The following is a 23,957-nucleotide window of genomic DNA, read 5'->3' as shown; positions in this document are numbered from 1 at the left end:
CTGGGGCACCACCAGGGATTTTGGGTCCCGAGAAAAGATCTCACATTGGGCCCCAACCACCCCAGAAAATATTTTGAGAGCCCCTATCAGTCAGGGCTCCTGAAATTGACCAAAATCCTAACACAGCACCCCTGGCCTCAGGCTCAGCTGGTTTTCATTTTCACCTTAAAATCAGCACCCAGCTCAGACCCAAGTAACCAGACGAAGTGACTTAACTGTGTTGTCTACTTCTCTAATAGTTTAAGTGCAGAGTAACGAAGAAAACCATCTGAGCCTGTGGCCCTTCAGGACCAGAGTTGCAGACCCCTGGCTTGTAAAATAGAGTGCCTCATCTTGACAACTGGCTAGGTAATAATTATATAGTCTTAAATGCACATTTAAATGGTAAATTGGCTGCATTTATGTAGCGTTTTTCCAGTAACTACAACTACACAAAGTGCTTTATAATTAATGCCTTTCAGCCATTCACACACACACACACCAGCAGTTAAAGGCAGCCATGCAAGGCACCTACCAGCTGGTCAGGAGCAATTAGGGGTTAGGTGTCTTACTCAAGGACTCTTTGTTACTTTTTACCCGGAGGGCTGGGGATCAAACTGGCTACTCTCCAATTTCTAGTGATTAAAAGTGGTTTAAGTCATATGGTGACTTAAAAAAAAAAAAAAAAAAACAATAATGAAAGGAAAAAATATCACAAAAAAATCAAAAGAAAGTTTTAATTTTCGTAAGCGGCTTAGCTGATCTGAGAAAAGTCTACCTGGCACAACAGAATCTTTCAGAGACCCACTGTGTTTGAAGGTGCTTTAGTACATTTTGTTGCCAGGGCCTCTTAAGCCTGGCAGAGAACGAATTCTGGACATACTCTTGTGCGACAGGTGAATACCCTGAGCGTTTAAAATGCCATTCTGAGGTAAGTGGTTCCGAAAAGAGAGAGAGAGAGAGAGAGAGAGGCACAGCCACGCATTCGGGCCGCAAGAGGAAGCGAGATGTTTAGACTGCCGACAAAACGCGTCTCCTCTGTTCCTGATTGAGTTCAGTTCAGTTCATCAGATGAGCGCGATAGCGGGTGTGAAGAGAAGGTTCGGCGCGCGCACTCTCCGCTGCAGGGTGGCTAATGCGGTTTAGTGAGAACCGAGCTCGTAACTCCAGGCCTGTGGTAGCGCTTCCCAGACGGGGGCACCACCGCAGATCGCACGGCGCACTTAAACCCGAATCGCCCAACAGTGAAATATCCAGCTGCGCGAATGGACCCTACGCTCTCAGTAATAAAGGTACTGGGGAGGTACATTTCTGTTATTTTTGGGGAACAAATTTGTCAAATACACCATTGAAGTACAACAGTGTTTTATTTTGGGTACTAATAAGTACCTTTCACGAGCGAACAAAGGTACAAATGAATAATGCATTGTGGGCTAAGGGTGCAGTTTTATGTACCTGTAAGGGGCCACCCCAGGGATAAGGGATTGTACCTTCATAGGCACGCCTCCATGCCTGTATATAAAAAGAGTGTATGTAAAAATGTATGTAAAAAGAATGTAAGGTGCATAAGTCACTCTGTATAAGAGCATCTGCTAAATGCCTAAAATGCACATAAAAATGTAAACTCACTGTTATATCATGTTGTCATGGAAAAAAGCCATCCATTAACTGATTAGAAAAAATCTGAATAAGGTTCAGATGTGTGTACATATGGCCATGCAAAAAATCTGGACAGACAAACCCATAAACTGAGAATGTAGAAAAGGAATAGGTGATGGCACAGTTAAAAAGCCAAAGGGAGCCATTTTTCCCTCAGAGTACTAAAAAAAAAAAAGTCCTTCCTGCCAACTAGAAGGTCGCCCCAGTATGCCAGTACGCAACTGGGCAGCTGGCATTTGGCATCACCAGAAAAATTAGACTCCGCTTCAGAGTAAAGATTTATCTTAAATCCCAATGCGTGAAAGTAAAGGGAAGCTCAGTGAGTAACCAGACCGAATTCCCCTCTTCGTGTTGTCATTGACCTTTTTTTTATTCCAAGAAAAATATTTTTTATTTAAATACCAAACAGCTCTGTGATAACAGCGGCGTGACGACAGGAAAAAAAAAAAAAAGAAACAGGAAAAACGAACAAACATCCTTCAGAAGTAATTGCTCTGCGACAAAGGTCGAACGAAAGACACTGAAAAAAGGAAATAATATCAAAACAAAACGGCAAACAAGACTGGCAAAGTGCCTCACAATTAAAAAAGAAAACGAGTCGGTTCCCAGGCTGTTGTGTGTCCCGTTAGCAGAAATGTGTGAGAAGAACCGAAGCAGGCAGGAAGTCCATGGTCAAACCAATCAATATTTTTCCTGGCAGTTGTGTTATCTGTGGAAGACTGTATTTGAGCATTCCCTCGCATGAGTCAGACACAAAGATAAAACCTGCAATGCTACTTGATTCTCACGGAGACCCGTTGACTCTCTCTCTCTCTCTTTCTCTTTCTATCTCTGTCTTTTTCCCTGTCACCCTAACTGAACTCGGGACACTACCTCCCTGTCAATCAACTCTGTAACTTCCATTGCGTAGATGCACTATTATGACCTGAAGTATCTGGACACCCCTAGGTCTGGGGCTGTTTTTCAAGTTTTGGGCTAGGCCCTTTCGTTCCAGTGAAGGCAAATGTTAATGCAATGACACAGCAGACGATTCTCTGCTTCCAACTTTGTGGCAACAGTTTGGGGAAGGCCCTTTCAGCATGACAATACCCAAGGACAAGGTCCATATAGAAATGGTTTTGTAGAGATTGGTGCGGATGAAATTGACTGGCCTGCACAGAGTCCTGACCTCAACCCCATCCAACACCTTTGGGATCATTTGGAAAGCCAAATGCAAGTCAGGCCTAATCGCCCAATCAGTGCCTGACCTCACTAATGCACTTCTGGCTGAATGGAAGCAAATCCCTGCAGCAGTGCTCCAACATCTATAGTATAAAGCCTTCCCAGAAGAGCGGAAGTTGTTATAGCAGCAAAGGGTGGACCAACTCCATATTAATGCCATAATTTTGGATGAGATGTTGGACGTCAGGTGTCCACATATTTCTGGCCATGTAGTGTACATCTACCTGCCAACATTCACAGTCCCGCACACATTCAGAAACACAGGCATTTGCACATACCAACAGTAACACTTAGCTCAACATCATAAATATTTTTCTCTATTTGTATCATATACTCAAAGTTCATCAGTGCAATATGGTTACAAATCTCTGACAGCAAACTCCTAAATATTCACTTTTAAACCCCTTAGACCAATATGTATTAGTGTTGTAGTACTCAATTTTCATGACTCATGATTCGACTCGAACTCGAGCACAAAGACTCAGACTTCGACAGGAAGACTGTTGACTCGAGTTATGCATTATCTCTTAGGGCAAACTAACCATGTCCTCTTTTGACGGCTATTGCCTTTGGTTTCACAACTCAAATGATTTCTAGCCAGTTTTGAGTTATGACAAACATTCTCTCTGGTATTTCATGAGTAAACAAAGGCTTACTAAGGTAGTAAGATGGTTGCTTTTTAACATTTCTAGTTAGTTATGTTTGAAAAACAGTTAACCGGCTAAATATTATTCGGCTGTCGACAATATAACAAACATAGCGATCGATAACTAGCAAGTTAGCCTGCTGACGTTGAAGGTGTCCTCAGTTACAAATGTTGTCATTAAGCTGTTATCCCCGTCATTCACCAGTCAGTTAATCTCAATGTTTTTAATCACTCGAGGCATGCAAGCTAGCCAAAACAGAGCCCCTGAATTGAGGGTTAGAAGAAACAATAACAAAACACCGCTGTCATTAGGTTGGTTTCCTTTCCGATGTACGCGGGCTACTGAGCGGGGGTGGGAAATTGCTCTTCAAAAACACGCTGTCGCAGTGACACTCAGGAACGCTGTCGCCCGTTTGAATGGACGCGTGAGAAGTAAGCGGTGTGGGACGAGCCAGCGTGATCTCGTTCACCGCATGTCTCGCGCCCAGTCAGCCCAAGATGGGGTTTTTGGTGGTCCCAAAGTACTCCGGCATAACTCACAGCCACCAAAAAAAAAGAAAAAAGACTTGAATTGTGAGGCTGAGGGATGGCTGTGGGACGAATGTTCATGCCAGTGGCTAGCTCGGCGCTCAGTGCAAAGGTTAATTGACATTGGCAGGACATTGACACGCAAATGCAGATCAGACTTTTGTTCTCGTTTTGCCGTGAATTCTGCCAGTAACTGACTCCAATACAAAAAATCTAACTGAAAAATGGGTTGTTGATTTATTAGGCTTATAACATGTTGTGTTAGCTAGGGCTCCACTTTATATGAAACTTCCGAAATCTCAACCAGATCGCTAAGCCTGTGTGATCTGGTTCAGATTTGAGGTGTTTTAAATAAACACACATTATTATCCGTTTTATTGAATATACATATACCCTTGACCATTGTATTGCAAAGTTGGGCGACTGTCAAATGAAGCAGCGATTTCTCTGCTAGTGCTTTTCTAGAAGGACGGGGTTAACTCAACAGACAGGGCGTAGTAAGCTTGCCAATAAACTCAATTTCAAAGAGTGATTTTTTTTTTTGTTTAGTTCAGACCCTTAAAATAGTTTTTCGGTCCTTTGATCATGAAGGAGTGGAACACAGGGGACTCAAAGCAGACTTCAACTTGGAGACTCAGACTCAGACTGCAACACTGATACACACACACACACACACACACAAACACACACACACACACACACAAACACACACAGCACATAATAACAACAATTATATTATAAAAGTGATGTAAAAAACATGAAGAAAAGAACAAATGGATGACATGAGAACAACAATTGCGCAGCAACGATTAATTCAGTTGTGTGGTGCGGTAAGCCGTGCGGACTGGAGACTACAGGGCTCCTCAGCAAGGACAGGTCAGCTGACGATGCGAAGGGTGCAGTGCAGTGCAGAGGGCTGGGTCCTGTCGCAGTTCCCGTGGGTCCAAACGTTTGGGTCCAGTTGCACAGGCGCACACGGAAGGGGGGGGGGGGGGTGAGCGCAGGGTTCTGGGGCCGTTCTACTGCAGTGTTTTCAACTGGCACCCCAATCCGTCATTGCCTGCCCGTCTGAACTCCCGCGAGCGTCGTGTCACGCGCTACAAGTGCGACCTGCTACACGTCCTCTGGGACAAGTCAGCCATTAATCCATTCGTTGTGTCGTCCGCGTGAGTTTTTTTTTCAACCGGCATTCCCTCAGTCCACAACTTCCTCTCAATGAAGTTCAGGCCCCGTGTTAAATCAGGGTCCATGCCCCGCCCCCTTTCCCTCAGGAGGTCCAATCATCCGGCTTCCTCGCCCCCAATGAGCTCCAATCAGCTTGAGTCCTGGTTGCAGGCTGGGGCGGAGGAGAGCAGGAGGCGTACTTTGCCACGCAGGAAGTTGGTGTGGACGTGAAACAGTTCTGACGTGGTGGTCACACGCCACGTATCTTCACTCCCACCTGTTGAAGATGGGGCCTCCTGATTGGTTGGTTGGTTGGTTGGGGTGGGGTGGGGTGGGGGGGGGCAGAACAGTGGGGAGGGGGTGAGGGAAGGGGGGATCAGGAGAAGGGGAAGATGGGAGGGGAGACAATTAAGGAAATGAAATTCACTCCATTTGTCTTCACCCAGTTATTGAACATTATCACATTCATTGAACTGAAAACATAGCAATAAGCAATGGAGTTGTTATGGCAACATATGTTCCAGGCAAATTCCACGTAAAAGAAGATGTATGGACCCCAGTAAAAAATAAATAAATGGTTGTGGTTGGTTTGAGACCAGTTTTTGTTCTGTATTTATTTAATTAAATTTGTGATCTGAGATTAGATGTTATTCCATTTTACCGTGGCAGTGCCCATATTTGCAACGAGGACCGGCGGCCATTTTCTCACAAATTCGTGAGATTTTACTTTCGTGCGTTTGAAGTTTGACCCCGAGCAAGCGTTTCCTTTTCTCTGTTTCTGCTGCCAGTTTAAGTGGAAGAACAGAGCTATCTGAGCCTCAGTGACTGCTTCAGGAAGAACGCACCCCCCTGCCCTGCCACCCCCCCCCCCCCACCCCCACCCCCAACGGGAATCTGTCCCATGTCCAGTGTCCGGTCGGTGACATTTCCACAGCTATAACGCGTGCGCCACTATCTAATTCTGGCCTGAAATCCCCTCCCAAGGGGCCACCCCATCTGCTAGCTCTGATGATGTATCCCAGCATCCTTCACGGTGTGAGAACCCCGGTGAAGTCACCCAGGGTCCGATCCCGCTATTCACCCCCCCACCCCCCTCAAAAAAGGGCAGAAACGAACTTACAGAAACAGAATATTCTGTAAAATATCGCAAATATATATATATGGAGTTTTCGGGAAATATACTGATAAATATATTTCACAGATGTAGATTTTCTTCAAAAAATATATATTGCAGCATCTGAAAGCAGTATTAGTCTGCCTGCCCATATATTCAGAATCACTGCAGTATCATGCCAATGTGCTTTGTTTCAATATTGTTTCAGTGTATTCTATACAAGGATTGTATCAATATTGCAGAAAATACAACCTTAAAAATGTCTCTTTCTCTGTCATTATTACACCCTGGTTCCAAGAGCAACCTTAGAGGAAACAGACTTTCTGTCAGTACTGAAACCTAATCATGACTCCACTCCCAAGAGTCCTGCAGTTCTGAAATGCCTGTCAGCGCTCCAAGTGGTTTTACTACTGTCATGCGCTTGCTTTTCAGACATACGTATTTAGAGCAATCTGCCTGAGTTTAGAACATTTGCACAGCCACGTAGCAGCTGAAACAATTCACCAGTGCAGGTACATGCTCTGCCAAAGGACTGCCAGCATTTCCATGCCCTGTCCATGACCTTACCCGTGCCCTACCCATATCTTACCCATGACCTCTCCATGACCTTATCCATGCCCTACCCATATCTCACCCATGCCCTATCCATGACCTTACCCATGCCCTACCCATATCTCACCCATGCCCTATCCATGACCTTACCCATGCCCTACCCATATCTCACCCATGCGCTATCCATGATCTTGCCCGTGCTCTACCAATATCTCACCCATACCCTATCCATGACCTTGCCCATGCCCTACCAATATCTCACCCATGCCCTACCCATATCTTACCCATGCCCAGCTCCATTCCCGTTTCTCTGACTCACCTGTATGTTCAGGCTGTTGAGCACTTGCCCTATGCTGCGGATGTTGTTGTAGCTGTTCTCTATGAGGCTGTGTAGCGCACTATTGGTGACGGATGCTCGGACCACATTGATGGCCTGCCCCAGCAAAGACAGTCCTGCCTGCACCTCCCTGGCCTGCTCCTGAACCTGAGGACACACACACACACACACACACACACAAACATGAACACACACTTTAAACAGCACATTCACCTGCTGAATTTTAAACTTACTGAAACCAGCCATGGAGGCAGCAGTGTTTCTCAAACCAGCCGCCACCAGTACACACATTCTATGGGCAACGACAACCACAAAAGCACACAACACGTGCAAACAACTCACATTTTTATTTTCCCAGATGCTGTAGTCGACGCTCGTCAGGGGAACGGTCAGCGGCTCAGCAAGACCGCAGCCTTCCCTACAAACCCGCTGGAGAGAGAGAGAGAGAGAGAGAGAGAGAGAGAGAGAGAGAGAATTGGAGAAAATGAACCAGGGAAAAAGAAATTAAGACAATATCTACCGTGTATTATATGTATTTCCATCTTGCTCTGTATGTTTATAACAGCTTATAACTGCTTATAACAGCTTGCTTATGCTCTTATTTGTAAACACTGCTGTTCAGCTTGACACATCTGCCAATGTAATATTCAGTTAGCACTGGAGCCGGAACCAAACCCAGAACAGACAACGTTTCCCTCAGGACCAAAATGCCCAACGCGCGGCTCTGAGCGAGGTTCCGGAAGGTTCTGTTTCCGGATTCGAGCTGGGCCCCCGAGTCTCACCGTGGCGGCCTCCGTGTCGCGGGCCTCCTTGATGAAGCGGTCCAGGACCCGCGGGTCACAGATGGGCCGCAGCGGGGTGGGCAGGCCTGGTCGGGTCCACTCCAGCACCATCAGAAGCACAGCAATGAGTCCTGCAGCGCAGGGGGGGAGTTTGGGGGAGGGGCACGGATTGGTAAGTGGTAAATGGATTGCATTTATATAGCGCTTTTATCCAAAGCGCTTTACAATTGATGCCTCTAATTCACCAGAGCAGTTAGGGGTTAGGTGTTTTGTTCAGGGACACCCCGACACGCCCAGGGCGGGGATCGAACCAGCAACCCTCCAACATGACAATGTGTGTTCCTCCCATGAGCGGAGCTGGGGTGGGTTTGGGGGTGCAGTGGCACCAGGGCCCCTCCCTCTGGTGCCCTGTAAAAGGGGAAGGGGGGGGGCCTAAATCCTGACCTTGCACTGCCACATTGACTTTAATAGTAATGACATTATCAAACTATGCCTTCCTTCATGCATAGCCAACCGCATGACCACAATAAATGTTGGCCTATTAATAGGCTTGGAAGTGACGGCAGCTCAAGTGATGAGTTTTAAAAAGAGCAACACACCAACAAACCGTTGCCTGAAAACATTACGTTCGTGCTTGCATTGCAGTAGAATGACAGTGCAGATTGATGTCACTGACCCAAACACTGCAGACAGCGTAACTGCACGTGAAGTGGCAAAAAAAAAAAAACCCTACATTGAAAATATTTCATTTTGAAACGGCAGTAGAACTAATTGATTTCTCAGACCCACATACTTCAATGGTCAATCATTCACTGCAAGCTTTTAGGCGTCTTGTCACTGTAGAGGGCAGTAGTATTGGCATGGCGCGTGTGTTTTAAAAAAAATGCAACTAAATCCCCACCCCCGTAGTCCACAATCACAAATCCCCCCCCCCCCCCCCCCCCCCCCCCACCCCAGTCCGCAATGACAGCTAAATAAAATTTAGGTCAAGGACGACCCTGCACTTCAACCTACTTTCACTACACGCAGCAGGGACACTGACGGACACACAAAGCACAAAAACTCCCCGAGTTCTGCACACATACACAGTTTTCTCCAGCAGCAGGTCCAATATGGCGACACACACTGAATTGCCATCGTCTTCCTGCTTAGCCGATGTCCTTGTACAGGCACGCATTTCTGAAGCATTATTTGTGAATACAGCTGCTGGATGTTCTCAAGTGACAACTCAGGTCAGGCACTTCACTGAAGAACACAAATGCAGATTGGAAAAATCGGCCTGTGACTCACAGCTCATACGCTGATACATCGATATTTCAAAATACAACATAAAACATTTAAAAAAATACAATCCCTCAAAACTTGAATGAATGCTGGATGGCCCTTTTGCTTCGAAGTGCCGCAATTCTGGGCGAAGGTCACCAGGTGGGGCTGTTGTTAGTTTCCGATCTTTCGAATTTCTGCACTCTCAAGGACAATAACAGGCTTTAAAGGTGGATTTCCACAATACGGACTGCAAAAAAAAAAGCAGGTGGCCTCCACCACTGGCTCTGAAAACCTACTACGGCATAAAACCAGAAAGGTCACTGATCACTCGCAAACGTTCACAGACTTAAAAGTAAGGAAGTAAAATGTACAACCTGGTTATATATATCCAGTCAAAATGTATTTTAAGTGCTTTTGAGAACATCCCCCCCTTCCTTAGAATGCTTGAAACAGCAGGTTTTGATGGATCAAGCATGCAATATTGACACTGCCAGTACGATTTAAAAAAAACTGCTCAACATACCAGTCTTACAGTTTAAATTGCGAAAGAAACATTGCTGTAGTCACTTTAAGATATTAAAGATATTCTTGCGTGCCTGTGCAGGAGGCTGGTGCGCTATAGTAGGCAATAATTAATCATTGGTTTTGTCTGGCATGCATGGCAAAGGCCAAAAGATTTATTTGACCAGAACAAATTTAGGTCAATACTATAAAAACAATTGTGCAATAAAACCCCTTTTTCCTATTATCGGTTTAATACATTTTTATCCACAATAGTTCTCAGGTCCTGACCAGAAACAATGGCAATAAAGTCCAGAACATTTGTCAGTATATTGGTGCCTTGCCAATGATTGTGTGCAAGACATGACTCACTATCTGCTATTTAGGACTATAATTTCCTCAACTGTCCTTTGCCCGAGTCCAAGACCACTGATGTGCAATGCTAGCGGTATGGATACTCTGTTCGATCTGTTTAGCTTTTAAATGTGTCCCACACAGTGTTTGCCCACCCCTCCCCTATCTATTGCCACCAACGCACTCCTGCCCGCATACACTCTCGGCCACTCAAGTCACGCAAGTGCAATCAGGCTTGTGATCAAGATACACAAAAATCGTTTGTTTGACAGTGGAAGACACCAATCCAATTCTGACCTCACATCTCTCCCCAATAAAATCATATTGGCCAATGGTCGGCTCATCTTATTCACATCCATGTTATCAGACAACTCGCACATTTTAAAGATCTGTGCACACAAAGCTCCTCCATCCTGGTAAATGGGCTGGGTACGGGGGTCGGGGGTGGCCGAATTGCTGCGGTGTAGCCATCCGCAGGTTAGTTAAGCTCTGACGTACAAAACTGTAACGGCTGAGGGGGGATTCTGGAACACCGATACCATCGTCTTCCCAAGATCCACTTAAAAAAAACAAAACAAAAAAAAACAAAAAACATCACCATTGTATTCCGGCCAACCTGTTGTTTTCGTTTCACTTTTGAAATGTCTTTTCCTGTCTTCAGCGTTTTTTTTTTGCCAGTATTTCTGAGGTCTGATGTACAGATACAATTCGGCCGCAATCCAGTCCTCTTCACAATAAGTCGATACAGTTGTCGCGTGCTTTAAAAATGCACATATATTACAGGAACATCCATTAAAAATTTTTTAAAAATCATACAATAAAAAAAAATCGTTTCTTCTAACTGTGGATCATGTGGACATCTTAAGTATCCCAGCTCCCAGACAGTATTCAATACAGTCTTTCAGATGGGCCAGCGTAGTGACGCAAGAAGCTGATAAGCATAAAATACTTCCCCTGGGCGCACTTTGAAGACCGCGGCGTCCTCTTTTATAAAATTTGTCTTACGATCAAATGATATCCTAAATAGAGACTTAGGCGGAAAAACACGACCAGCTATTTATAAAATCGCTCTTTGACGTGGGTATGACCGTATCTCTAAGTCAAGTTTTATACTAACTAGACTAAGTGCATTACCTGATTGCTATGTGGAGGTAACCGCACGTTTGAGGGCTGCGCGCGAATCCCCCGAAGTGAGCTTTGATCACGCTTTAAGAATAACATTTAGCTGATAATCAATTTTAGACGTGAAGTCCAGGAAATCTTGAAATTACAAACTTATTTAGAGGAAAACGAGCATCATTGGCCGCATTCACAAGAAGGGGTAATGGTAAAGCACATTCACGCGAGTAGCTAATATATCACGCGAGACGTAGATAATATATAGCAGGTGTGCAAGACGCAGATACGCCACTTTAACCCAACGTAACAAAATTCCCTTTTTCGGTCTCAGTTATTTGTAGAAATCAAGCATAAGCACAAATTGGGAAATGACCTTAAAAGTATGTTTAAGTTTAAATCCAAGAACATTAAAAAAAAAAATAAGAGGCCTCAGGCCTGTCCATACCCAACCATGTGGCTTGACATTCAAAGAATGTGTATGCAGAGCCTTCTGGGTCTGTGGTAAATGCATTTTTGAATGATGCATTTTGATGCTTTTTTTTTTGTTGTTGCACATGCTGTACTCCTAAAACATGTGAGGTCCGTTGTGGCTTCATGTCCTGACACTGTTCACAAGTCAGGCTCTTGCGCATGTGAGCTGGAGGACGACATTTCACGTGGGCGGCACTGCAGTATAACGGATAAGGAACTGGTCTTGTAACCTAAAGGTTCGACCCTGGGTGGCACACTGCCGTTGTACCCTTGAGCAAGGTACTTAACCTGCACTGCTTCAGTATACATCCAGCTGTGTACTGGATAAGTCGCTCTGGATAAAAGCGTGCTACATGCCTGCTACGCAACGTACAGGTGGACTTCCAGGCACCTGATCCACTAACGAGGGCGTCAGAGTTTGTTGAGGTAGGACCCAAGTGCAGGGTTTGAATTACGGGGGGGATTGGGGGGGTCTGACCCCCCTAATTAAGACTTGGACCCCCAAAAGCGGTTAAAACAACAGGTCGGGGGTGTCGAAACATTTATATCCTTCTTACCTGTAATCGGAAATATTACAATACATTTCCCCATCAGTGACGTCACTAGGGTTGGTGTCTAGTGACGTCACTGATAGGAAATATATTGTAAGGATATATAAATGTTTCAACCCCCTCCCTCCATCCCATCCTGTTGTTTTTACCTCTTTTGGGGGGGTCCAGGTCTTAATTAGGGGGGTCAGACCCCCCCAATCCCCCTCGTAATTCAAACCCTACCCAAGCGCAGAGTAAAAACACAGGAAGTCCAAAAGGTAAGTTTTAAACAAAGACCTTACTGACAAGATAACCAACATGAAACCAAAATCAAGCCACGACGGGCAATTCCAAAAACTCTGAAAATGCTTGTAACAGAAAAACACAACAAGGAACTCAAAACACTCAAAAAAAAAAAAAAAACTTGAAACAAGCAGGGGAACTTGAAATACACGAAACACATGGACCAAACAACAAGGGAGCACAACAGTAGGATCCCGTACTGAGTGACAGAGAAGCAAGACTTATATACACAGAAGGCTACCAAGACACAGGAGAACACAATGCACAGTCAACCCAGAGAGGAGAGGGATAACGAGAATGAGAGAGTTTCACGCCCTTTTCAGATTGAGGCTGAAAATTCCTCTTGGACGAGCAGTGGTAATGTGGGCCAGACACTGAAAAGTATTTTGCATCTTGCCCAGCAAAATACCCTGTAACCCTGACCAGGAATAGGCCATTTAAAATGAATGGCTTATTAATATTATTATTATTAATAATAATAATAATAATAATAATGATAATAATAATAATAATAATAATATGCCCTGCAACAAATTGGCAACCTGTCCGGGGTGTATTCCTGCCTGTCGCCCAATGCACGCTGGGATAGGCTCCAGCACCTTCCACAACCCTGCCCAGGAATAAGCGGGTATAGATAACGGATGGATAATGATAATAATAATAACAATAATTACAGAGCGCAAGTTCACTGCTTTTGGGCAGAAGATTCACACAGAGAGGGTTTAACTTTCTGGAACACACCAACTGATCCCTGCAGATTACGCAACATTGATATTAAACAGGGATTCATTACGCAATGTTGCTCTGTTGTGTAATGAAATCACATATGTAGCGCCAGCCTGTCAAATACAGACTCTGCCCTTAAGGTGGAATACCTGGACTGACAACCGCGCGTAGGCAGACAGTGATCCGCGCGGTAAAACGCCACGCGCGTATAAACGGCAGTTCGCCAACAATCGTGCACTTTCGCGCACTTTTGCTAATGCTAATTGAGCATTGCAGTAGCAACAGTAGTTAGGCTGATGTTGATGCGCGTGGCATACGAGGATGTGACACCGGCGAATCCCTGACTCCATATATCCCCCAGGTCAGTCACGCGGGCAATCCATCCATTACATTACATTACATTACATTATAGGTATTTAGCTGACGCTCTTATCCAGAGCGACTTACAACAGAGTAACCAAACTCAGGATCAAGTCCGCTTAAGTCCATTGAACAACATTCCCATTCATATTGATGAATCGCCGCTCGTTTTTAAGTTGCCTCAGCCACAAACGTGACTCATCAAAATGGTTAGGTGCGGGAAATCCTTCCAAAAAAAAAAAAAAAAAAAAAAGTGACTTGAAAAGTGACTCATCAAAATGGTGAGGTGGGGGAAATCCTTACAAAAAAGTGACTCATCAAAATGTTGAGGTGGGAAAAATCCTTACAAGTCAGCAATAACATCAGCAGTGTTCAAACGCGCAGAGTCACTGAAACACCGTCAGACTGACAATCACATGTCCATTGTAATTACTTGATTGACACAGAGTACCCAAGTTGACAAGGGCCTACAACAGTTTTACCGTACATTTATTCTGAATCGAGACATTGATTCCGTTTTGTATTGGTCTGAATTTCTCCTATAGCCTGTCGCGGCACAGGCTATTGTCAAATGAAATGACCATCTTGTTCATTAATTTAAGAGGGACGCTTGGTCCGATTAAACAAATGCTGTCATTTACGGAACGGTTCAGACGTTTATCATTCCTGTTGGTAACGACAGGCGAAGTTCTGCGCCCACGTGCAGATGACTATAACCTGCCAAGTTTTAGCAAAAGCACTTAGCGCACAAAATAGCTACATGAAAAAAATTATGAAATCTGTGTTTCGCTTAGGCTACAGCTCAAAACAGATCTACTAAGAGCATGCTGAACACCCCCACAACGCGCCCCAAAGCGATTTCTAGAGGGGAAAATGACAGATCATACAATTTTTAATCAAAATACAATAAAACATATTTGTAGACTGAAGCAGTTCCGTACGTGGTTTAAAAACATAGCTATATTAACACTATTAATCGACATACAAAATCCTGTATCGGTCCTGCATCAAGGAAGGTCCACGCCATTAAAAACGTGATCCCGCCTAACTGATCATTTTAAAAGGATGTGATCTGCGTTTCGCCTCTCGCTCACCTCTCTACCCTAGACTGGACTATACTACTATCACGCGCTCAATTCCCACTCACTTGCGGTTCTGGTAACCGTTGGTACATAAATAAAAAAAAATCAATTTCTTCTATTTATTTGGTAAACCACATCACTCCCGTCTCCAGTCGGTTGTAGGCTACAGGTGAGGCAAATAAATCCCGTTATAAATATGTTAAACCCATTCCGTAAATGCTAGGACGCACGGTTGATATGATACGTTGCACGTTATCGACACAAAAGTCTGACTTACTATTTCATATTTTAAACGTTAAATGCTATTAATATGAACTACTCAGATTTGAAAACATTGGATTGAAAAACACCGTTATGCCTTATTTTCACAATTTGTTAAAACAATAGTAGACAATCCTTTTACGAATTTCAACATAATGTACGATTGGGAGCTACATTTAATCCGTATGGAATAGAATAAGAGTTAAATGACTGTAAAATAAAAAATTACACGTAAATTCTGTAGTTCGGCAATACCACGCGATCTTTGATGTAACTCATATTCCTTGTAGTCTGAGATTACAGACTCACAGATTATGGTTTCTCGTGCAGTTTCCCTTTAATAACAATAAAATGTCACAGGTCTTACCTGAAGTGAGAAACATTCGCAAAATGGCACGTCATTTTTAAAACACATTCCAAAACGGTGGTGGTGGTAGGCTAATTGGGTTGCCGAACAGGTGGCCCGGTACCCAGTGAGTCTATTCGTATTCAAACTAATTCGGCGGGGTGTTGTGCTTCGTTCTCCCGCAGCCTATGCCCCGTGCAGCACGTCCTGTCTTTAATTCAGCCAAGAGTTAGAGTGCGTTCAAGAGCAAGTCAACCCATCAGTACTACCATCTACCTTGGTTTGCATCACGGTTTTGGCCGGCCACGTTAAAAAGAGACTTATTAACTTCCACTGCTCAGTGCGACGCCGTGATGCAGCTGATAAGAATGAGCGTCTGTTCACTGCTTTGCGTCGTGCATTGACATCAGGGATAATGTCGCCCCGTGCAGAAGCGAGAGAGAGAGAGAGAAAAAAGAAAACTGGAAAGTATTGAGGCATATAATAATACTCACTGGATATCTCCATATCAAAATCCGCATTCTCCCTCACAGGGTCCTCATCGTTTCGCCAATTGGTCCGTCTATTGCCCATTAATTGCAACCGAAGCTCTTTTAAGGATTTCTTGACGGTACACTTATCCGGTAGGAAACGATGCGTTAGATTTTTTGATTTTTTTCCCCTATTGATGAGCATGAGAATAAAATGGCATTGTTATCTGATGATTGTCCAAACTATTTCCCGTGCTTTGAATAATTGCTATTCTTTCCATTGTCAGCGAAATAATGTTATTAAACAATAGCCAAAAGAATGTAAATAAATAACGACCCTTAAAAAGCATGGTATCTTGCCATTCCAGTTTTTTTTAATGAATGAACCATTTTTTCAACATTTCTTCCACGAAAGTACATGTTGGCCCATTGCTCAGTTAAAAAAAAAAACTGAATTAAAGTACATAAATCAATTTATATTTATAGCCCCCGTTGGCTTAATATCTCACATACACTATGAAACTGAAGTTGAAGGAAGCGAAAGGAAGTTTTCTATTAATACTACACATCTAATCTGGGAACCAGAGGCCCCCTACTGGTTTTTGTCTTGATAGCCAATATATATATGTTCTGGCAGCAAGATGTCAGGTAGTGTGTCGGCAGCGTGTCTGTACGGGGGCCGACGGCGCAGAGCGGCAGCCTGCTCGTGCGTGGCCGTCAGGTCCCTCGCGCTGCTCCGGGGCGGAAAGGGGGGCTTTCCTACAGGCTCCGCGGGACGGTCTCTCGAGACCCGGTGTGGCTTGTGGAAAAATGACAACACAACAAACATCCTGCACGTTAGCTAGAGCTGGCGAGTGCCCAACGAATCCCACCTCGTGGGGGGGTGTTTGAATATCAGCAGGAGCTCTGGCTTGGCTCCCCGCCTGAGGTTTACAGTACACAAAAAAAAAAAAAAAATGCTGATAGTTAAGACGTAAATATTCTTCTACCAGTCTTTCCAGGACACGTCTGCCTCAAATGTAAAGAGCATTCTGCAACTGGGAACTGCAAACGGAAAGCTTAAAAAGGCACTAGGCTACATCTTCTGAATCTGAAGACACAGGCACAGTTATTTTGAACAAATGTCCTAAAGGATATAGGCCTATTGCAAATGGTCTTCATTCACATTACAGGTAAACATTGAGAGGAGCCAATCTGTTTTTTTAGTTTGCTGGATTCATGTTGGAAACCTTGCCCAACAGGTTAGAATATAGCCTACATTTGTAGATCACTGTATAGTTGCAGGTGGGAGTTGGACGAGGGATGGACATATGGGGAGAATCCGGTAGAATTGTGCACATTGTTGGACTTAAATTAATAAATAGATTTCAGCCAAAAATCTACACTTAATTTCCCCCCCCCAAAAAAACCAATAAACAAATCAGAGTAGCCTACAGCCTTTCTAGATGAGAAAATAAACAAAAACCAATGCAAAAATGTTTTGGCAATAAAGTTCAAAGCAAAAAGTTCACTGCAAATTTATCATTAAGATAAATGAACGACAAATGAATGCCATCTCTTAAGCCATATGCGGACCCCCCCCCCCCCCCTGCACGTTTGGGGGTTTATTCCCTGCCATGGTACCTCTGGGTTTTGATCCCTTCCCTTTCTGTTACCCTCTCTGCTTCCTCCCTGTCTGAAAAAAGCAAAATATACAAAAGGAGGGCACAATGACTGTTAGCGAGCATAATGCTATGCTGTATAGGATAAAAAAAAAAAAAACTTATACAAGGTCTCAACGCTGGCTGGGAGAAAGCTGTCCATCTCAGACGCAAGATTCAGGTGACAGGTTTGTTTTGCCAGGGACGCTGTGTCACGTCTCGACAATTAAGCCTGATACCAGCAGGTGGTCGTCCAAAAATCCGTTTACACGCTACAGTATTCTTGCATGCACGCGACAGACAAAGCAACAGAACTGACTGGCTGCAGCCATTTAGAAAGGCTGTTGCAGGATAACCTGTGGCACAGTAAATGAATTACTAAGTGTACCTGCGGGCTGTCAGCCTGTGAACTGTGTGTCCCCCTTCCCGAAAAGTAGGTGAAACCTAATTTTATTTGGCGTCTTCCATTTAAGGCCAAGGTACAACAGGTGAACAGGGGGTGATGGGGTTCCAGGTGTCCATTTTGAGGTCTTCTCATATTTAGCCTCCATTACTACCCAAGATTTTTATAAAACGTAGAAAGCAATTGTAAAAGAAACAATCGTAAATATTTATTTCAGATTATTGTTTACCACCTCCAGCGCCTGCACGAGGCACAAAGTGATCTTTAACTGCCATTTTCTCAAAATGACCCATCTGCCATTTCCCAGACAAGTTGCCACAATTTAAAAAGTAGGCGCAGCTACAAATTTTCACGTGCTGCTTCATAAATGAAATAGCCGGTAAGGTACAAAACCTATTGATATCTTTTGCAATTTTCATTATGTCACATTATATATGTAAAAATGAGCAAAATAGATATTTTTTTTATTTTGGGACATTTACGTGAAATAAAATATTTTGAGAAAAGGCTCTGTGGATTACCATCCATTTAGCTATCACATTAAAGCAAGCAACGTAACTGAGTTCAAGAAGTGATGGGCATCATGTGCAAATTCATGCATATTTAATTATATAGTACCTAATTTGCAAACCTTGCATACTTTATTCTGATAGGACAAAAGGATCCCCCCCATTCACAATTGGTACCTCCCCATTCAAAGGCACCATATTACAAATGAATCTGAGAACAACAGCAGTGTAGTATAGTAGAATAGTGTAGTAGTGTAGTATAGTAGTACAGTGTGGTATAGTAGCATGCTGCCATTGTACCCTTGAGCACTTAACCTCACTTAACTCACCCTTGAGTACTTAACCTGCACTGCTTCAGTACAGTACATATCCGGCTGCATAAATATATGCAGTGTGTAAATGCTGTGCGTAAGTTCCGGAAGTCGGGGTGGATAAGAGCGTCTCCTAAGTGCCCGTAATGTACCGCGGTGTAATAGAAGTAGGCCAGCATGTTAAAGCATCACCAGTCTCCGCAATTCCACTGCGTCAGTATATGCGGATATTACATAGAGTGACCAGCACAATGGAACGTATAGTTTGGGGAGGAGGATGTTGGTAGGTTTCCAAAGAAAATGCTGCAAGTTCTGTCGGGGGGGGGGGGGGGTATGAGAGTTCACCTCAGATAAGGCAGACCAAATTCCTAGGATTGTTTTCCCTTGAAACGTATTGCTACAATCGGTCACGTCACACACGCCAAAGAGCGCTTCCTGAAATGTCCGGGGCTTGTTAGCGCACAGCTAATCACTGACGCGTGTAAAAAAAAATGGCCGTCTACCGTCATACTTTTCTGCGGAACAAATACATTACACACGCGTGTCACGTTTACATACGGAGTTACTAAACATGTCGGAACGTGAGATTTCGGTATGACGTCCCACATACTGAGCACAGTATTGTGTTGTAGTCGAGTGATGCAGAAAATCAACAGGAAAATGTCGTGATGATTGCCTTCTTAATACAGGACCGGGCAGGATCTATCGAGTATCAGGAGCAGGAGAGAACCCGCTTCAGATTTCCAGATGTGGATGTATGTCAGTGATTTTTATTCCCCCCCCCCCGTGTAATAGCTGAATTGCACAAGGGGAATCAGGGCTTGTCCTTAGGCCGCCCTGGAGAGTTCGTTCAGTGTGGTTACGATGCTGCATAATCTTGGGGACAGAGTGTACATATTCCTGGAGAGAGAGAGCAGTGAGTAACCAGCCCGAGGGTGGCGAGGGGGGGTGGGGGGGGGGGTTGCTCAGCAGCAGCAGTAGTGCCCACGTCTTTCTGGGACCTCTAAGGAAAGGGTGCACGTGGCGCCACGGCTAAACAGAAAGGATGTTGCGCGTTTCTTCGAGATGCGCTTTCAGTGAAACAAGCGTAAGACGACATGTGCAATCCGAAGAGGGGATATATATATATATATATATGTACGACAGCCCAGGGAATTTTCCAGTGTCCGCCTCGCAATTAAATGCATCGGCGGCTACGTCCCGCTGAGTCAGTTCACTGCACAGAACGTTTGATCGCACGGTCCGATTGAGACGAAGGATTCGCAGAGCGCTCCGGCACCGACGGCACCCAGAGGCCCGACTGCGAAGCGGCTGAACCGGCAGGTGTCGGGGAGTTGAGCAGGAAGACGAGGTGCACACAGGTGCAGAGACACCTTGTGGCCCTAACCCTAACCCTAATGCATACGCTCATCCGACTAGCAAACGCTTCTGTCACAGAGGACTGGCAACAGGGACCTGTTGAACGAGCTCGAACCCAGACCGGCATCTAGTAAATAGACGTAGCAAATAACCGCTCTCCCAGTCGGCCTCTATTGATCCGTCTCTCTTTCTCAATATCTCTTCGTATCTCTTGCTCTCTCTTTCTCTCTCTCAATCTTTTCTCCGTATCTCTCTCTGGAGTGGTCTCTCTAGGTCTACTCTGCAAGTGAGAGAATTCGTGCGGGAGCAGAGCGCATTAGAGAGAGCGCGAGTGCAGTTTCGTGGAAGAGCGGCGTGGGTTCGAGGGCCGCGCGTGCGTCCGCGCAGGAGAGAAAAGGAAATCTGCAGGAGGGCTGAAGCAATCACGCGCTCGCATTTAAATGCTCAGCTCTCTCCACGATGATTGCCCATAAAAATAACACCATAAAAAAAATTGTTTTTTTTTAAAAAACGGGCCTGCGACCAGTGAGTTTAAAGGGAAGGCCTCGGCCTCCTGTTAAAGGGGAGGCCTCTCCTTCCTGCTTCCCCTGGTTCTTACTGTGGCGCGCAGAGACATCGAACCCCCCGCCGTGATCCTGGAAACTTCGGGCCGGGGCGGGGGCTCTTTAGACAGACGAGGGGAGCCCAGCCCCCCCCCCCCCCCCAACGCCGCCAACACACGCACCCCCGTGACCCCCTGGTGACTCCCTGTCTCCGTTCGCCTTTCTGGCTGCTTGTTCTGCGTTCATTTGTTTGCTCACGTCTCTGCCAAACCAGTGGAAAGGAGAGAGAGAGAGACGCGGTACGTGCGCTAGGACATGTGTCGAAGCCCTGGGGTGGGGGGGGGGCAGGGGGGTCAGGAGCGTCCAGTCACAATGACTCCATGGACGGGAGGCTGTAATTGGGATAGAGACGCGGTGTTGGGGGGGTGGGTGGGTGGGTGGTGGGGCGGGGGGGTTGGGGTTGGGCAGGGAGAGAAATCAAGGACAGCGCTCACACAGTGCACCTCACTTCCCCCGTCTGACAAACAAATGGATGAGCAGCCAGAGAGAGGGGGGAGAGAGAGAGAGAGAGAGAGAGAGAGAGAGATAGAGCAAGAGACACTGAGAGATAGGGAGAGATAGGGAGAAGATGAGAGGAGTAGGAAAGCATGACTGGAGAGAGATGAGAAGAGATGAGAATGACAGAGAGACAATGAGAGAGAGAGAGGAAGAGATTGAGAAGAGAAGATAGAAGATGAGAGAGAGAGAGACAAATTGAGAGACAGAGAGAGAGAGACAGGTTGAGAGAGAGACAGATAGACAGATAGAGAGAGAGAGAGAGAGACAGGTTGTGAGAGAGAGAGAGGGAGAGAGACAGGTTGTGAGAGAGGGACAGAGAGAGAGAGAGAGAGAGACAGAAGAGAGAGAGAGAGAGAGAGAGAGAGAGGTTGGAGAGAGAGAGAGAGAGAGAGAGAGAGAGAGACAGGTGGAGGAGAGAGAGAGAGAGAGAGAGGAGAGAGGAGGTTGTGAGAGAGAGAGAGATATCCCACTCATTAGTAAACAGTGAAAGCGGGCTGCTTTCTCCACAGCGTTTTTGTGAGTTTCGGATGGGACGGCGGCCAGATGGGCTAGCTCACCGCCGCAAACGTGGCGCGACACAAGACAGGAAAACACATGAAAGAATGGGGGGGTGGGGGGGTGGGGGGAGGCGCAGGGGGGGGCAGGAGCCAGGACCACAGCCTCCCGGAAGCTATTGTTTCAGAGCTACAGGCGTCCCAGAAGGCAATCGCAGTGCTGATCAGTGGCCCGCCTCCACGCTGACCCCTCGCCACCTGTGCTCAAGTTCGCGCTGCAGTGGCCTTCGCCAGCGCAGAAAACGCATCGTAAATAACCGACTGCGCGTCTTTCTTTATTATTCTTTCTTTTCTCATCTCGTCTGTCTCTCCCTCAACACCGCGTCTCATCTGCTGCACATTTCTCGGCAGCTATCCTCCTCGCTCTCCCTCCTCCACACTTTTGCCGTCGCCTTGAGAAACCGCTCTGCAAAGCCCGTGTTTAAACGCATCGAGGACCGCGTGGACGTCAGCTCGCTCGCGTCAGGTCCGCGCGCTGACCGGCTACAACCAACATCGCCGTGGAAACAACAGCATGCTAACAGCCGAGTGAGCGGACCAATGTTAGCTCAGCTAACACAGACGGCTGCAGAACATGTTTTGCTAGCCAGAACAGTGTGCCAGTGTGAACACTTCCTCGTTTACACAGGCTAAACAGACCGTTCTTTTCCCCATCGCATAGCTTACTTTTGCCGCTAATCTACTCAGCACATTTTCATCGAACCATGCCAAGCTAGTTCCCATATTTTGTTATTAGTTTGCATACATTGCAAAAAAAAAACGCCCCATCGGGTTGACCCATGTCTGCTTTCCCCCGCCCCCCCCCCCCCAACCGCCCAAAGTCCTCTTTACCTCTTTTTCCGCACCCCTGTGCCCTCTTCTCGCCCAGAAGCTCCGTTGTTTGGGTGTCGCGGGAGTGCTCAGAGAGAGAGAGAGTGAAGGACAGCGGGGTGAGCAGAGGGTGACTTTCGGTTAGCCCCCGCTGAGCTCCTGGCCGCGTTCTGAAACGGACGACCTGTTGACATTTCTCGTTATGTCCAAGCCACACAATTACTTGGCCAGGGCCACAAACGCCTGTCCAGTTGATTGCTTTTTTGGAATACAACCCCCCCCCCCTCTCCCGCCTAAAAATATCAGTTTGCTCTTTAGCAGGGTTCCAACAGGCTGAAGAGCGGCTTGTTTGCAGATAAAGGTGGACGAATAACAGCAGAAGCTTTCCTTTCACGCCAGGAGATACTGAAGTCACGTTTAACCTGTAAACCTTGCCTTTCCGGGGTTGGGTCTTCGCATTTTCACTTGATCATGCAACATCAATCACTTCCCACACCGACGAACAGCAATAGGACACATTGCAGCACCTTAAATAATGGTTATTCGGAAATCACCAGAACTATGGTCCGAGATTTTCCCTTGAAGGCACAGCGAGGAAATGAAGTTTGCTGCTACATTATTTAGCACTCAACTGGCTAATAATCAGTTCTTCAGTCCTAGAACGGATCAGTGATGCAATCGACTCACTTGCTGAAATTTGATTACTTCTGGCTCAGAGGATGTCGAGCTATAAATACAACAGGAGCAGAATTTGTATTCTGTGAGCTTGGCCTCACAGTGGCCGAGCCGCAGTTATCTTAAGAACAGCAGGTTGGACCATGCGGAGGGTGGCACAGGGCCATCTCCGGGGTTTGAAGACAAAACGTTTTCTTGCTTCTTGGGGAACTGCAGTGCATCCATCAGGACATGAATATGTATTTAAAGAGAGGGAAAATCCTGCAAAAAAAAAAAAAAAAAGAATTTTCAAAGTACAGAAGCAAAACCAAGGTCAGTAGTCAGGATGCAAATATGACTGAACCCGAATTTGAAATACCACAACCTCTTCAAACAAAACCGTCGCTGCGATAAAGTTGGCAGCGTTTTAGTTTGCTCTGGGAAAGCAGGCTGTGGAAAATGTACGTGGTAATAAAAGAGAAAATCTAAAAAAAACCTGACGGGTTCATAAACCAACTTCATGTTTCGTTTCGCAACGCGGGACGACACAAACAGGCCGCAGTCTCCGCGCGCACGCGTTCGTTTGATTTGGGTCGGGTCTGTTTATTCAGAATCAGGGGCCAGAGCTGCGTCCTGCCCGGATCCTCGAGATCCACTCCGGGTAAACAGGCATGTACTTTTAGCCATGTTTTCCTCCACCTTTATTATCCTGCCCCAGTTTTCCTCCACCTTTTCCTCTACCTTTATTATCCCGCCCCAGTTTCCCTCTATCCTTTCTTCTACCTTTTTTCCCAGCCCAGTTTTCCTCTACCTTTTTTTCTCTTTCCCCCACCCGGCCTAGGACTA

At 45.7% G+C, this 23,957-nt stretch overlaps 1 protein-coding gene across 5 annotated transcripts; it reads right to left on the bottom strand.

Moving 5' to 3' along the window:
• Nucleotides 1-3,326: 3,326 nt before the first annotated feature.
• Nucleotides 3,327-22,556, bottom strand: epoa (erythropoietin a). Of its 5 annotated transcripts, XM_064325625.1 has the most exons (6): nucleotides 11,238-12,128; nucleotides 9,068-9,227; nucleotides 7,983-8,113; nucleotides 7,543-7,629; nucleotides 7,183-7,347; nucleotides 3,327-5,493 (listed from the first exon to the last, which is right to left on the bottom strand). In XM_064325625.1, exons 3-6 carry the CDS (start codon nucleotides 8,091-8,093, stop codon nucleotides 5,347-5,349), a joined length of 510 nt encoding a protein of 169 aa, XP_064181695.1. In that variant the 5' UTR covers nucleotides 8,094-8,113; nucleotides 9,068-9,227; nucleotides 11,238-12,128; the 3' UTR covers nucleotides 3,327-5,346. The 5 variants fall into 5 exon arrangements, with proteins under 5 accessions (XP_064181695.1, XP_064181696.1, XP_064181691.1 ...); XM_064325626.1 differs by lacking the exons at nucleotides 9,068-9,227; nucleotides 11,238-12,128 and adding an exon at nucleotides 22,479-22,556; XM_064325621.1 differs by lacking the exons at nucleotides 9,068-9,227; nucleotides 11,238-12,128 and adding an exon at nucleotides 15,796-15,889.
• Between the last annotated feature and the right edge of the window lie 1,401 nt (nucleotides 22,557-23,957).

The sequence above is a fragment of the Anguilla rostrata genome, chromosome 3 (genome assembly GCF_018555375.3).
Source record: "Anguilla rostrata isolate EN2019 chromosome 3, ASM1855537v3, whole genome shotgun sequence".
Classification (NCBI taxonomy): Eukaryota; Metazoa; Chordata; class Actinopteri; order Anguilliformes; family Anguillidae; genus Anguilla; species Anguilla rostrata.
The sequence above is the reverse complement of the archived record's forward strand: the minus strand, read 5'-3'. Positions and strand labels throughout refer to the sequence as shown.

Excerpts from the sequence above, each read along its gene's own strand:
- epoa (XM_064325621.1), bottom strand. The coding sequence starts at position 15,874 with ATGGGCAATAGACGGACCAATTGGCGAAACGATGAGGACCCTGTGAGG. Across the intron at positions 8,114-15,795 it reads TTTTGATATGGAGATATCCA|GACTCATTGCTGTGCTTCTG; the intron begins GTGAGTATTATT and ends CCTGCGCTGCAG. Across the intron at positions 7,348-7,542 it reads GCATCTGGGAAAATAAAAAT|GTTCAGGAGCAGGCCAGGGA; the intron begins GTGAGTTGTTTG and ends GTGTGTCCTCAG.